The 17140-nt window shown below is 37.9% G+C and overlaps 1 protein-coding gene across 2 annotated transcripts in view; it reads right to left on the bottom strand.

The window, feature by feature from the left end:
- ME1 (malic enzyme 1) overlaps positions 1-17140 on the bottom strand; it is a 175380-nt gene that overhangs the window by 39698 nt on the left and 118542 nt on the right. For both annotated transcript variants that reach the window (XM_069851267.1, XM_069851268.1), the window contains exon 7: positions 1195-1304. In XM_069851267.1, coding sequence (XP_069707368.1) covers positions 1195-1304 — 110 coding nt within the window. The remainder of the gene's footprint in view (positions 1-1194; positions 1305-17140) is intronic.

Below are 17140 nucleotides of genomic sequence, written 5' to 3'. Positions count from 1 at the left end.
CTCAGACCCTGCAGGGTATGAAGCATCATGCCTCTTACAAAAGGAAATGACATTTTATAATTAATTTATTTCCCATCTGGGAGTTTGCTATCCATATTCTGTTTCAGCTGCAGGAGTAAAACTCAACCACACTTATAACAGAAACACAGTTCATGTGACTAGCCCAATCCCTAGCATCACAAAAACAAGTGCTATTTGAATCCACCACCGTGCATTTAGTCCCTGAAATAAGACCTAGGTCACAAGAATGACTCAAGAACGACTTATGGAAAACTCAATCTCCTAATGCTACTAAATGAAGACAGTTAAACTCTCATTTTTGATCATGTTACTGCTGAAGACCTCTGTCTACAAAAAGAAATATGAGGGAGGTAAGAGGTAGTTGAGTGCCCAGGGACCTACTTGAGTCCCTCTCCAGCAGTTCTTCTGACTTTATTCTCCTTTCAAGGATGGGGTCCAGTGCACTTACTGCCCTTGAGAAAGCCATTTTCCAATGCTCTTTTCCTGACAGGATATACAGCAACCCAAGGAGCAGCATCCATGGTTTCAGACCTGTGTGTCTTCTTGGGAGGGAAGGAAAAAGAAGCCTGTCTAGAGGGAGCACTGGGGGAATCCCGCTTGCTGACGTTTCCCACCCTGGATCCTTTCCTTTTGCCAGCAGCTACAAATGATTCAGATGAGAAAGCAGAGTTGGGGAAATAAAATCGCATGCAGCTCTGAGACTGCAAGGAAAATTGGAACGATATTTAACTAAGTCATCAGTTTAAGAGCTGAAATGAAGTTTGACATTTATCAAGTAAGCTCTGTCATACAGAGACACAGTGAAGCAGTTGTCACTGCAGTGACAAAAAAAACTGAGGGAAGTACAATCTTGAGCTCTGACATTTGCCCAAAGCTCTGAAGTTAATAGTTTATATGGGAAAGCCATTCACACACTAAACTATTACAAAAACCCAGAAGAGTGAACATCTAAATTAAGCATGAGGCACAAACGAGAAGGGAAATGTTAAGAGCAAAGACAGCTCACCAGAAACCCATGCTGAGTAAATCCAAGCCAAAGTGTGGCCTGTGCTGGACATTTTCAAATATGACAGGCAAGCTGATACAACATTTTCCCTCTGGAACATCAATTAAGACTCATTTTTCTGGCTTGCGAGTACCACAAGAGTGAAGCGAAGAGAAAGAACCTGTTACCTTGAATGTCATCATTGAAAGTGCAATACTTGTTACGGTATTTATGGAGGAGGTGGAATGCATTAACATTAGCAAAATCCTCAAATTGAATGAGGCAGTTCATGCCATACCTAGAAAGATAAATAATTGTGCATTACATTAAAAATAATACATAATTGCATTTTAAAAAGCTATTAACATTTGCAGTCAGATTTTTAATACAATTATCATTTAATTTATAGATCTACTAATAAGTTTCTGTTATATTCTGTACCTTTAAATTCATATAAATTATCTAGAAGGCATAATTAGACTACTAATATTCTATACTCAGTTCTAAGTTAAGAAAAAATGATGGGAGAAATGACCATCATCTCGCTGCAATTATTTCAATATTTCATTGAGCAATCAGCTAGGGATCAAAAAAAAATTGGTAGCAAAAAGGTAATACATTTAGAACACGGATTTTATTTTGTCATTATGCAGGTCAGCAGCACATGACTCACAATACAATGCATGACGAGTCTTACTGTAAAAGAGGGATTAACCAAAACCACAAATAATCTAGACAAATGATAGACATGTGAGAACACATTAAGGAAGGAAAGTGATAGCTGCAAATGTGACTTGAATTACACCTGGGTAACATACACTTAAAACATATGCATATGCAGAAATGAGGTTGTCTACATTTCTTATATCTACTGTTTCACTGGATTGTCAAAACTGATTTTCTGATATGAATACTAGATGTTTTTAACAGTATTCTAAGAATCAATTTCATCATCCATTTCAATGTTTTCTCATCCTTGAAGCTAATGAAACAATTCCAATTGACATTTCCTATAATACTTTGGAATTTCTATATGCTACATTTTGAAAATATAGCGTACAGGTGCATCAGATGAATAATTTCTGTCATTTAGCTGATATGACTATCTAAGTTGGTTCAACAGCATGGGTGAGAAACTTTCGATGAACCTTGCTGTAACAGTCTCAAAGTTAATGCCATTCATTACATTTCCTGAGAACAATTTACTGTACTATCACTGTATATCAAGGCTGTACTACCAACAGAGACCAATCAAAAGTATTACTGAAGAGAAGAACTCGGGAGCTTATTTTTATTTTTTTAAACAAAGACACTACAGACTCCTGGCACTGGACTTGCATAGCAATACCTAACAATTAAAAAAATTGCCTTGGTGTGCCAATAAGGTTATTCTTAAAATGAAAGTTAATAAGTTAAATTAATTTACTATTACTAGTATGCATCCTCCAGTCCTTAGATACATTTCATAATCTTACTGTCTCTAGATTCTTTGCTTAACATTCCCATATGGAATTTCAAATATTTCTGTAAAACAAAACAAAACAAACAAACAAAAAAACTCACAAAACAAAACAAACCATGACAAATGCCCCCATAAAAACATCACAGGCATTTCTGGTCAAAAAGTACGTAAAGACTGAATTCAAGCTCACAGCACACTGGCAACAGGGGAAAAAAAAACCCACATAAGCCAGAAATTATCAATTTCACATGAGGAAAAAAATAAAACATGACAAGTTTAAAATATAGGGTTAGTACTAAAATTGTACAACTTTAGGTCTGGAAATATCAGATAAGTATTAGCGCCCTGGAATAATAGTACAAGAAAAGTTATTTTTTAAAAAGAATGTTTAACTTAACTAAATCAATGGCAATTTCCTGAGACTAAGGAACCATTTGATTAAAACTGTTAAATAATACGTCATTAAGGTGATAATAGGAAATTATTACCACTGGGGTCTGACAGGGCAAGATCCCAATAGCATACATCCCGTTTGAGCTTAAAGGAGGTTTTATCTGCTAACAGAACAAATCAAGAGACAGTCGAGCATTTCCTGCTTTATCCAGAAAAGCAATACATACATACACTGAGCAGTTCAGTGTAAAAAATCTGCTCTAAGGTTAGTTGAGTTTTTCTTTAAACCATACACGTGCTTGGCAACCACATTAAGCAAAGCCATCAATATGAAAAAGAAGGACAAAAATTCCTGTGACTAAATTAATTTCCATGGAAATCATGTATTTACAGCCATGTTACAATTAGGCAAAACTACTGGGATTCCACTGGCAGGAATGGTAATCTCTGCTTAAAATAAATACATCTTCAGGTTTTATGGAAAAATCTGGACTTTTTTAGCTGTATAATGACAGGCAAGTCTTTAAAAGAGAACTTGGCAAGTCAGTAATTCAGTACAGTGAATTACAACTGTGTTCAAATAAGAAATTAGAACCACTTTTCAAGAATTAATTTGAATTTCAAACCTGATTCAGTATCTGTGATTCCGTAAGGGTTCAGGAGCTGACAGCTGAATAATAATACGAAACTAATGAGATCAATAATCTGGAATCCTGGAGCTTGGTTAGAAGTGTTTCTTGCATGTCATTAAGCCAGTGCCTGTTTCTTTATTTTACCATATATAACATTTCATTTTCTCACCTGCATTTGATTTTTCTTCATTTTTTTACCAATTGCATTTGTAGACACAGACCAAAACTCCTTGTGAATTACATTAAATCAGCATCCCTGTAGAAAACAGTCATCCTCTACTGCGCATTCTACCCATACTAATTATCTGAGCAAGATACCATGACTCTTTAATTAAAATGGAAAAAATACAGGCAGTCTAATGGTCTGAGATTTTGGTATTACAGCAGAAAAATTTCTAAGTAGCATTCTTATTCATTGTAAGTGTTGTACATGACACCTGATTGTAGAATACCACAGAAAGAACTGGTCTGTCACAACATCACATCTAACCTGAAGAGCTCATCATCCAGACAATAGCACATGGACTGCAGCGTGGAACAGAACGGGTTTGCAGGGTCCACCCTGGTAATGGACACAGCTACTAGACAAAACAACTGCCAGGAGTTGCACATGACCGAATAGGTGCACGTTTTTGGTGGGAAAATAAGAGGTGGAGTTAGTGAAATAAGCCTATTAGCGAGGTGTGATGCTGAGCATATAAAGGGATGAAGCAAGGGTGAGGTTGGGGGAACATTCTCCCACCAGACTCAGCATCAGACTGACGGGATGACACAGCACTGTGGGGGTAGCTATCTTTATATCTTTTTTTTTTCTTTCCTTCTATTTCCTCTTTAGATGCATGCCTCATAACCAAATCAACAGTGGCACATGACCTCATTTGAGTCTTAATTCGGTGTCCAAGCATCCGAGGTAAATGTGCCCATATCTTTATGGCACTTATCACCAGTGAAATACTTGAGACTTCAGTGCTGCCCTTGACCAGTAGTATCTCAAAAGAGTTGTGAAGTTTGAGGTCTAACACAAAAAAAAATGAGAGCAACCTTATAGCTTGCCAAGAGTAGGAGGGGAAAGACAAAGAGATGGTTACAGAACATGTTCTAACCTGTCACAGTGAGACAAGGCTGAGCTCAATCACTTCACTCAGTACGAGTTGGACATATATTCAAATATAGACATTTTTTTATCCTTGGTTGGAGAATGTCAGTGTGCAAGAGTGAACAGCGAATTAACATCAAGTTTCTCATGAAACTGAAGGAATCATCCGTTGAAACTTTTCCGTAATTGACTGAGGCTTACAGTGAAGAGACCCCAAAGACCAACTCAGTGCTCAAAAGAACCTATTTTTTTGTTGATATGAAGTGTGAAAGCAAAAACAATGGAGATCCTCAACAGCCTTTTAGAAAATGCTCTGCAGAATTGCTTTGAACGCTGCAGCACCATACACAGCTTAGAAGTTAACTATTTTGAAGGCAATCATAAAGTGCATCATCATACACATTAGGAGAATTTCACCTTCGTATTTGAAATTTTAAGGCATTCACATTTAAAATCTAACCAAAAGTCCAATTAATTTGAATGTGTCACCAACAATAGAGTCATGGAAGCATGCAGACATTTTACATGGTTACAACGCTGCAAACACAAGTCACATAACATACAATGTCTTACGGCTTGCCCAAAACAGAGACATTTCTCCAGCTATCACTGCTCTTGGCCCAGACATACATATGGGATAACTGAGGAAATGGAGAAACATGTAACTAACATGCATGTTCATGCTGAAAGATGGTACAAATAAAAGCATGAGAGAATCTGTCCAGTGGGCATCAACTGCCTTAGCCACAACACTGAAAGCAATGACAGATCTAGTCCTGCACCACCAAAACTAAAAAAAAAAAATTGAAAATCTGGGAGACTTTCCTCCTCAGTGGGCAATCATAACAAATGCCCTAGTGAATACTAAAATATTTTCTTGCTCTGGAACACACTTCTCTGATAGCAACAGCTTGGCTTGAGTAGCTTGGCTAGGACTGCTGGATTCTTCCAGGCAAGTGTTTTGTAGCTGTGAACTCCTCTCTTCTGCTTGTTTAGGATCTGCCAGTGTAAGCTGATTCAACATCCATAAATCATCCCTAGAAAGTGATAATCCAGATCACTGTTGCCCCTCGTAAATACGGTTTTGTCACCCACATCTTTTTGTGTACTTGGATCTTAGTGTCCTGCTCCAAGGCAGGCAGTCTGAACCAGATTCCAGCTGGAGAGAAGTTCAAAGCCATCTTTCTTTTTTCTGTTATGGAAATAAACCGGACAAAAGTGGTGGCAAGTATGCAACAACAGATCTGTCATCAAGTATTGGAGGCAAACGCTGGACAATGGATTAAAAAGAACTGTTGCACTGAATAATGAGTGGTTGCCAGAAAACACTGTTTCCAATATTTCTCCCAATTTACAACATATTTTGTGTGACAGGCTTAGTTTAGTTTTCCCCATTTATTAATAAAGTTATATCCAACTGTCTGTGACAACAGTGCTAACCTTTCAAATCACTCTCCAGATTATATCTTTATACAACAGGCTGGAGGAAAGTGTCCAGAGCTCTTTAACTATCCTAATACACACCAGTAGCATTTTGACAACCCGATACTCTTAAGAAACTCAAGGAGGGGGAGCCCTCAAGCAACCAGTGGGAGCTATAAAAATTTGGGCATCACTTTGAATTCAAACCATATGATCAGTAAAATCCATGCTTACTGCTACAGCTGAGAAATTTTTCTGGAAATATATTTGGATTATTTGTTCTTACTGCCAGCCATTGTTTTGGAAACCTTCCTAAAGGAACAAGTGGTTGCTTTTTAGAGTTTTAGAGCTTTCAAAATCCTATTTGACTATTTTCTTTATTTGTATGGGCCTGGAACTGAAAAAGCCTCAGAAGCTATTAGGTGTGGTTGCTGCCAACCATTCCTAACAAGGAGCAAACCCAAAATGATAGCAACATTGGTGCTGTCTCTGTTGCCTTGTGCATCATGCAACCACTCCACCAGCCAGAACCATTTGTAGTGCACAAGGACAAAGTGAAAATCAGCTCCTTCCTCACCACCCCAAATACTGTAAGCTTGTTCCATATAGATCCCACTGTTGAAAACAGATTTAAACAATAAAGTCCACTCCTATAAACTCCTCTTTGTGCCAGGGCTTTCATGAAAGGATGCCTTCCTACTTTCCCCTCTGACAGCTCCTATGACCTGGATACCTTCTCTTCTTGCTGTCCTTCAATTGCGTTTCATGAAGCAACTACAATGCTGCAATGAGGTCATACGTTGATCCCAGCACTTCTTCCAGTACAATTTTAACCTGCTGGTTAAATTCAGCTGAAACTGGACAAGGGAAAGACAGTTTCCACAATTACTGCTATGTATATTTTCTGTGCAAAAAGGTGGCCAAGAGGAGAAATCCTCCAGCAAGCACGGCAGCTACTCTGCAGCACATGTTCTCCGCTGCAGGTAGTCATTGCTTTTATTTCATCTACAGAAAACATATACTTTCTGTTTTTTTTCTGTTTCCAAACCAATCCTTGCCCTGATGAACTCAGAACATAACCAAACTAGGCCTGGGCGTGGGGGAGATGACAGCATTTAGCACCCAGGGTCGTGCCAGAGACATAGAATCATAGAATAGAATTACAGAATCATTTAGGTTGGAAAAGACCTTTAAGATCATCAAGTCCAACTGTACACCTAAAACTGCCAAGTCCACCACTAAACCATGACCCTAAGCGCCACATTTACACACCTTTTAAATGATTCCAGGGATGGTGACTCAGCCACTTCTCTGGACAGCCTGTTTCAGTGCTTGACAACCCTTTTGGTGAAATAATTCTTCCTAATATCTAGCCTAAACTTCCTCTGGCACATCTTCTAAATATCCCATCTGATTTTTGTGCGGTTTCGAAGTGTTGTTGAAGGATTCATATTGACAGTCACTACAGAACCTGAACTAGACTTATTCAACAGCTGATTGAATTAACTATCAGATACCTCAGGGGTGAAAAATACAAAGGCTGTGGAATAATTAACCATAAGTTACCACTGTTGTAAAGATTAATTTCTTCTTGCTGCAAAAATATTCATATTTTATTTTGGATTTAGATATTTGTTGTCAGGAACCGGGCCTGATCGTAACTTTGACTTTTCCAGTGCAAGCGTATGGAGTCTTGCAACAGAAATATGGAAGCTGCTATGAATGGAGCATGAGTGGAAACGTCTGCACTATTGGAAGCAGCAGCAAATCAAAAGTTAAAACAGTGACATAAGTGGATAATAAAGGACAAAAATGACTGCAGAAAAATTAGAACAGTCTCGTTTACATTAAGACAAGCAAGCCTGAGCTCTGATAAGGCCACAGCATAGCCAACCCTCGTACCGGGGCCCTGCACTTCAATAACAGTAGAAGAGCAACAATAGAAAACTGCTATCACAGCACATCACATAAGCCACTTCCTTATCTTATGGGCACAGCAAGAAATCATATTACAGTCTAATATGAGATATAACATGAAATTTAACATGAGGCCACACAGACAAATGGGAAGCAGACTTCTAGAATTTACAGAGGCTGAAGTAAGCAAAATAACAATGCCAGAAGAGCTGTTGGTTCCTAAAGGCATAAAAGACCGGTATGAAATCAAGTTTATCACCACTCCTCACAAGAAGCCCAGAAAAATCAGAAGACTTGACAGCCAGGATCCTTTTGCCTGCAGTGAAGCACATGAGTAATCCTGGTCAGACCATGTGAACACATACATCGTGATGCTTTAAGTATGCAGGTATGAGACTGAGAAAAGTCAACTTGCTTAGAGGTTTTGTAGCATAAACTCACCTCTCACTTCCATAAGAACTTGCACTGAGTGCTGTCAAATGAATTTCCTGTGGTGGAATGTGTCAAGTTGCCTCCTCTCCACTGTGAAACAGTCCCCTCTGCAGGAAGGTGGCTGAATGACTCAGTACTGACATACAGTATAACACATGTTATACAAATAAATGATACTTTTAAAATTTCACAAAGTCAGAAGTGAGCCAAACTCTTGAATTCAGTTCTTGACATACACAAACATCAGTCCCAGCAGACTAGATCACTGCCATGAAAAAAGATACCATGCAAACTTCCACAAACACAGAGCTATGCGGGCTTGGCTATTGCCCAGGTTAATTCTGAAAAGGGAGAAAACTATATTGTATTTGGTAGTTTTCCTCCTTAAAAAAAACCAAACCAAAACAAAACATTTCATATGGATTTGAAGTAAACAGCAAATTGAATTACTATGATGTTTTCTCATGAATTTGTATTGGATCACTTGTTACCCGATCCTGACCCCACCAAAGTCAAAAGTAAAATGCTGGGAGCCTGAAAATGTAATTCTACCTCTTCTACCTGTTCTATTGCTTTTGTCAGTGTTACCGCTTAGCTGCTTTAACTGTGACTTAGACCAAAGAACAATCTCAAATTACCTTCAGTTTTATATTCACTTAAAAGAGATGAATGTAGATTTGAGACAGATGATCTGAGAATTTTTTTTTTCTTTTCAGCCTCTCTAGTTCTTCTTTAGAGACTTGGCACTGGGACATTTTTGGCTGAGGGAGAGAAGGGTACTGAATAGATGGATTGGTCAAATGTTTAAGCCAGCTAAATCAGAAAAACAGAATCAAGAAATTCATCTCAGCTGGAAATAGTGAGTAGGTTTATTCCACCTCAATCTTTAGCTGTAGGTAAAGGTGTGTGTCCCATCTTGCCCTCCCAAATACAGAGCAGTCCTCTGTATGCCTGTCCAGCTTACTATTTTAATTAAATGGCTCTACATTAAATAAAAATAAGAAATGTCATTGTTAAAAAAGAGCATACAAAATACATTACACTGTATGATAAGTCACTCTAGACAGCTTAAATCACTTGAATCTGTTTTCAAATGGATGTTACCTGGTTACTTCATAACTGCAATCTTTAAACATTTGTTTAAAATGGTGATTACTGTCTGTTTTAGACGGTCAGGAATTATACTTTGCCAAGTAAAGCATCAGAAAGCCACAGCTGTGAGGTTTCCCCTGTGCTGCCATGCACTTGCACATGTTACAAATAAGATTTTTAATGTTCTAAATTTTGACCAAATTCATCAAAAAGAAATAAGCAAAACAGCACTTGAGCAGTGGTCAACAATAGCATAGAACTGTCACAGGGAAGTATACATCATCTAGGATGAAAGACCCCATGTTATATAAGTATCATTATTCAGAATTACTGTGATTAGAGGAACCATCTATTCCAAGAAGCTTGGATTTCTAAATCTGGACATGAAATGTTTCTCTGGGCAAGCCCTCAGATTTCTGCATTAAAATGAGCACCGCACTTGGAAAAAGTAAAGATTCCCATTTGGCTGCACAAATTAGATTTGCATTGACTGTGTGCATTTTAAGGTAGCATTTTGATTATATAAGCTGCATCTTGTTTTCTTGAGAGTGAATCTTCATATATTCACTACCCATACACTAATTACCCCACTTTCCAAAAATGGGAGAGGGATTGCATTAGAGCAACATAAATAGAGAGAGATCCTTGGCTAATCATTCTACACCAGAAAGTTTCGTAATAATTTTTCAATTCTATTTATTTAACTGTTTCTAATAGCATTTAAAATACTTCAATAAAGGTTAATTTATTAAGGTATTTACTTAAACATATGAGAATTCCAGTGTGGGCTAATAGGATCATTCCTTTGATTTAACTTAAGCACATTTTTTGGTACCTTACTGAGTCAGGCTTAAGTCATTTATAGCAAATGCAATGTCTTTTCTTGAAAAGATAGTGTCTTTTGCCAGATCCTAAAGATCGCTAAGTGGCTTTAGGAGGTTAAAACAAGATGCCTGCATTTGCTAACATATTTGATTGCATTTGTATGAGCTTACAATTTCCCTAAAATAAAAGATGCAGATGGATAGCCAAATTAGTACAAAGCCTGGGGCAGCACATCTGCTCTTTTCCCCTGCTACTTAAGGTATAATGAACAGATGGAAATCTCACCTTCACCTCGACTGTTAAAAGGCAAAGAAGTAATGACCTTTCAGAAATGTCAAAGGGAAGTTGGTAACAGGAATACTTAAAGTATTTCCAACAGTTTAAATGGGCTCCATAATCTTTGTATTGTTTGACCATTTATGAAACACACCTCTCCCTCCCACATTCTTGATGTTTTTAAGGCATTAATATATCTTACATACCTGCAGCACAAATTACACTTGTGAAAAGAACAACATTGTAGCCTAGATAAAAGAAATGAAGAATGTAGAATTCAATGAAGAAGGAGCTTACTATTTTTAATGCATTATTTATACAGCTTGTTGTTCGACGTGAGGAACTATGAGTATTACAACTGACTATCACAGAATTGGACCACGGCTGAGGCTAGTAGGTAACCCTGGAGATAATCTCATCCACGCCCTGCTCAAGGAGGGTCAGGTAAAGCAGGCTGTGCAGGACCATACCCAGACAGCTTCTGGATATCTCCAGGGATGAAGACTCCGTAACATCTGTAGGCAACCTGTGCCAGTGCTCAGTCACCCTCATCATACAAAGTTTTTGTCTTCATCTTAAACTTCTCTTAGATTTAAGTACAATGTTTCGGTCTATTTTCTCTTGCCTGTCACTGGGCAGCACTCATAAACAGCCTGGCTCTGACTTCTCTACTCCTTCCCTTCCAGTACTTGTACACACTAATGAGATCCCACTGACCTGCTGCTTCTCTGGGCTAAACAATCCCGGCTCTCAGTCTCCTCACAGGAGAGATGCTTGAGTCCATCACCTTAGTGGTCCATCAATAGCCACTCTCCAGTATGTCCCTCCTGTCCACTTCAGGTGGATATGGATGATAAAATCTAACTAACTATATAATGTGTAGAGTATTAATTATTTGTCATAACACGAAGACCTATTTCTTCTCCAATCAAGCAAGACAGATTTTGCAGTGTGACAATTTATAGGTAAACAACAAGACTTAATGAAAATAAGGATAGGAAAGTATTTAGCTAGTTTCTCAGAGCCAAATCCACTTCTATTCACATTAATTTCTTTAGGACTAGGTCTAGGTGATCCATACTATAATTATGGAAAATGCCCTTTATTGTACACAAAATCAGTAACTTCATTAAGTCTAGACTTAATGCTGGTCTTTACTCACTACAACTAACTGACAGTGGGAAAAAGAGGTTTCTTCTGTATACATATGAGCCAGAACAATTAAATTTCTAAAGCATTCTTCAGCTTTCCCTCCCTTCTGCATTACAACTTCACTGGCTCTGTATACACCACACTGAACTGTGAGGAGTTAGGTGCTTTTAAATCTCCCGTTGCCTCGAACTGGAAGTAGTTGACATGTCAAGGGTTTAGATCTGAAGAACTGACTTCCTTCGTCCGCAATGGTTCCACAGTGAACACCGCACGCTACACTGCCTTTGCAATGTAATCCAAATCATGTATGAAACCTTGAACTGGAAACCCCTGTACTTTACAATGGAGCTATTATTCCACTGTGTAGAAAAGATTTACCTTTATGACATTTATTCCAGGATCAACTTCAATGGAGAGTTGCCAGGATCAGACAAAATCCTGGGACTTCAGGAAGGATATCTGAGAAGCCATTTGAGACTACATGCTGTCATGGTACTTGATGGTAAGGAAACTAGTTCTTTTAAGTCTTCCCTCTTATCTACCCAAGCATGGGAGAAAGTAGGCTGCACAAAAAAATTTTTTGTTAGCTTTCACAATTACTGATTTTAATTTCAAGTTTCTACAATTGAAACATGAAAGAAAAATCACAGTTTACCCTGGGCACCTCAGAGAGTTTTTCCAAAATAACTCTGAGCATTAACAATCACCATTTACCTTTGTGAAAATTATTCTATGCCCCTAACTGGATAGCATGGTATATTCCTTATGCCAATGGAGAAGAGGAGGCTGAGGGGAGACCTCATTGCTCTCTACAACTACCTGAAAGGAGGTTGTGGAGAGGAGGGAGCTGGCCTCTTCTCCCAAGTGACAGGGGACAGGACAAGAGGGAATGGTCTCAAGCTCCACCAGGGGAGGATCAGGCTGGACATCAGGAAAAAATATTTCACAGAAAGGGTCATTGGGCACTGGAACAGGCTGCCCAGGGAGGTGGTTGACTCACCTTCCCTGGAGGTGTTTAAAGGACAGGTGGATGAGGTGCTCAGGGACGTGGTTTAGTGATTGATGGGAATGGTTGGACTTAATGATCCAGTGGGTCCTTTCCAACCTAGTGATTCTATGATTTCTTTGAGAATTTCTTGTAGGGAAGGGAAGCATATAAAAGAAATTTATTTCAAGCATCCGGAAGGAAGAGCTGGGACTTCTGACTGCCCCAGCAACCACTGAATGCTATAGTATAACCTACCTCAGCCATTGGTAGCCACTATATTCTAGCAGTGATAATTTATGCTAGAAACTGGTTTTAGCATGGAGCCATTTAAAAACCGGGGGAAATAAAAAAGGGATTTGCAATCCCTTCTTTCAAAACCAATACTGCTGACTCATGAAAAGAGGCTTAGGCATAAGAAATAACTTTGCTAGATGGGTGAATGTATGGGTTGAGACCTACAAGACATTTCAGTAGGGAAAGATGGGCAAGGGTATACAGTGTCACAACGCATCTTAAGCACCCTGGGGCAGAATTGTATCTTATGTCTTGGGCCCAGGGAGGTGGTTGAGTCACCTTCCCTGGAGGTGTTTAAGGCACGGGTGGATGAGGTGCTGAGGGATGTGGTTTAGTGTTTGATGGGAACGGTTGGACTCGATGATCCGGTGGGTCTCCTCCAACCTGGTTATTCTGTGATTCTGGGTGTATATCATAGACTTAGGCACTATGGCTTTGCAACCAGAAGAAAATCAGCAGTATCTTCAGATGCTAGTTGTGACTGACTTCTGTATTTTGGTCAGAAACATGGCAGCCTGGACTCTAGAGACAAACTTTCCTTCCAAAACCTACAAGATGCCTGCTGAACAGACTACCCTCTCAGAGCCTTTTGAAGAAGCACAATCTCAACTTCTAGTCATCACACATAGAAGAGATGCTGAAGGACCAAATCTCAGGAAACAATCTCCACGCTTATGGTTTCCATCTTCCCCAGTAGTCAGAAGCGTCAAAGACTATAGGGATTCAAGGCTTCATAAGAAAAGCAGCAAGTTGTGTGTCCTTGAGCACACTTAACTTTCTGATCTGAAAGAGGAAGGGAATATGATGTATTCCAGTCAACTTTTCAGTTCCGCTCTGACTCAAAAGGAGAAAGAAAGCAGCATGGAACCTCTTCTGTATTGGTGTCAAGATGATTTATGTTGTTTATGCCCAGCATTGAATTAGAAAAAGTCTGCCTGCACAAAACCTGAATTTATCATGTGTGATTTTAAAATGCTTCATAATCAAGCTGTGATAATGTAATTTCCGCCACCTTCTTGGTCAGAAATATTTTACACATGAAGAAGTAACACTGATTTTTACAATTGTCTGAAGTCAATCTCACTGTCTCAAGGGATGGAGTTACCCCAGAAACTCAGGGTGTTCCACAAATCCTGTAGGCTAAATCTCGTGTCAGATATACGCCGAAAATACATCTTAATTCCAATTTCTCCACAAGAACACCATCTACACAGGCTCTACCATGTTTTTCTGCAATATACTTAAGCACTCGATCTTTTTTGTCCGTTCTACCTTATTTGGATACTTAAGATCATTCAGAAAACCTATATTACTAAATCTCCCCTATTTATTGCATACAATCTAAATTTCATAGCAAGACAGGTCCAGGGGTAACTTAATGAAAGGAGATTGGAAGAAATAGAAAGAGAAAGTAGCCTTTATCCCTCTGCTGAGTCCAACAGGAATTCATGCGTAGGCACAATTTAATTCTGTATTTTCTAATAACAACAAGTTTGGAAAAAAATAATTATTACTAATAAAGTTTACACATGATACAAAAATTTGGGTTGTCATGAACTATGAAAACTAGATAAACACAGAAACATACTTATTTCAATGTGGCCAAATGTAAATTTATAAAGCAAGGACCAAAAGTGAAGAACCCTATTCTGAAAGATAAACTTAAAAGAAAGCTATATGTAACAGACACACGCCATTGCTCAGCAAACATCACAAACAGACTGCTTAAGGTATATAAGAGATGTAAAGATAAAGGACATGGATAATCTTATCTTTATATTTGGTATAGTATAACCAGTGCTATAGTACTCTGGACACTTCTGATGTCTATAATTAAAGAACTAAATACAAAAAATAATTTACTCTAACCAAATATGACTAATTCACAAAAAAGTTTTCTTTTTTTTTTTTAAACTTGCAGTACACTGAACATGGCTAGAAGAATGCTTAAATAACATACAATAAATACTATATTTGCTTCCAGCCATTCAATTAGGTTGACACACTCTGCACTCTATGGGATGGTTGAAAGGACCTTACAAAAAGAAGGTTTTGAACAACAGTCTGCAGGAAGCCAAAAAAGGTTGTGTTGCAGAAGTAAACAGTGAAAATCTGAATTATAGGTTCCATATCATGCCTTACTCACAGATTCTCCAGAGATGGAGAATACCGTGTACTTTTGGGTTATGTGCAAACTTTACCATTCTGTATTAATAAAAAGCTTTTCCAGTCCTCTTCACAAGTGAAAGAGCAAGCCAAGTTAATAAACATACATTCAATCTGCTGTAGCTGACGCCAGCAAGTGAAAGTAAATCATTATCTTTCAGAACAAACCAGAAATTAATACAAGTCCAAACATGCTCACTCTACTCAATATTCAGCAAGTAACACTCTCTAAATACTTTGTTTGGAGAAACACAGGGAAGAAGCAGATGGAAGATCCTACAATCACTTGTCATGCAGAAGCAAATACACATATGCACACGCTTATTCTTGGAAGGTATGTTTACATGGGAAGAAGTCTTATGAAGAAATGAGTTAACAGAATTAATAATGCTTTCAAATTGCATGGTATTTACTGATCATTCTTTTTCTTATACAAGATATAATAACTTGGTCCCTAAGACTCCAAATTCCATACCTCTGTGAGTTAAAGACAGAGTTAAAACTTGTTTTGATTAATATTTTCATTTGGTCAGGCTTTAGTTGTTAAAAATATAAAAAGGGTTAGAGTAATTACATCATGAGATTTGCACATACTGGCAAGATCTGTACATTAAAATAAAAAAGAAAAATAGCAAATGTCTTTTCTATCAATAAACAATACTGTTTCACAACCATGCTCAAGCAATACAGACAGCAATGAAAAGACTGTTGCTTCTACTTTAAGAATCTATGAAAAAAGAGACTGACTAGAAGGAATGGCAGAACAAAACAGTGTTACACTTTGAAATTGCGCATTTGCTTACAATTGCAATGTTCCATTTAATAGATCAAAAGGGAAGCTCATATAGAAGCAAATGGTCAGGAATCTCAAGCTGTCCATCTACTCTACTATTAAAGTATATTGTATTTTCATAATTTATTGTTGTGAGCTGTAATAACCAGGCAAAGTTATTATTTATATGATTTATATTAGTGAAAATGATAAATTTAAAAATGTATTTTTCAAAGCTTTGGTAAAGCTGCCATCTGACCCTAATCACTTGGTGAAAGGAGAACCATCAAACATGGAGACAACGGTTAGTAGCAGATCACAACGCTATTGAACACTCTCCTTCTGGATTCTGGAGGAAACTCCTCCAGAATTCAAGAAAATTTCCTCTTACACAGAAATGCAGCCAATTTCTTTCTCTGACAGGCAATGATAAACTGAACTCAAAACTAGGTTCAGATGGTGAATTGAAATTTGTTCTGTAAACTTCTTGCAATTTGATAACACCGGCACAAGAAAGTCGGCCCTCATTCTGTATCTCTTCCCTATACGATTTAGGAAGCTGGACCATGTGGACCAAGCCATTAGCTACTGCAATCAGTGGGGTTTTGGTTGAATTTATTCAGTTTCTCATCCAAAAGATCAAAAAACATTGACACTGGGATGAATTTTCAGTCAGGAAACACATATCCATTACACTGCTTCCCTCCCCACACTTCCCTCAAGAAGGCCAAGAAAGATGTACAATAACTGTAGCTGTCTGCAAAGTCTCTTCCCTAGAGATGGGAATAATGAGCTCTTGGAAATGTTTAAGGTCTACTAAATAAGAAAAGCATCTAGCAATGATCTGGTAAAACAGTTTTAATGCCATGAGATTCCACTCAATATCTCCAGTACTATTATTTTTAACTGAAAAACTAGGACTACAGCCAATTTTATACTTCTGGAATTATTATTGTTTTACAAATGTATACATACATGCACACACGTATCTTTTAAAATGTCTACATTTCCTGGCACACAAAGTAGACAGCTAGTGCTTTAAATCCTGACAAAATTCAGCTAAATAATCAAGTCCCCACCCATCACCAAGTATTTAAAGTAAAATGTGTCAGAAATATTTTAAGTTTCTTTTCCTTTGTTTGACCTATAAAACCCAGTAATCATTACTATTTTGCAAATTCATAAATATTGTATCATTTCTGGGACAACAACTTA

This window comes from Phaenicophaeus curvirostris, chromosome 2, assembly GCF_032191515.1.
Source record: "Phaenicophaeus curvirostris isolate KB17595 chromosome 2, BPBGC_Pcur_1.0, whole genome shotgun sequence".
NCBI lineage: Eukaryota > Metazoa > Chordata > Aves > Cuculiformes > Cuculidae > Phaenicophaeus > Phaenicophaeus curvirostris.
The sequence above is the reverse complement of the archived record's forward strand: the minus strand, read 5'-3'. Positions and strand labels throughout refer to the sequence as shown.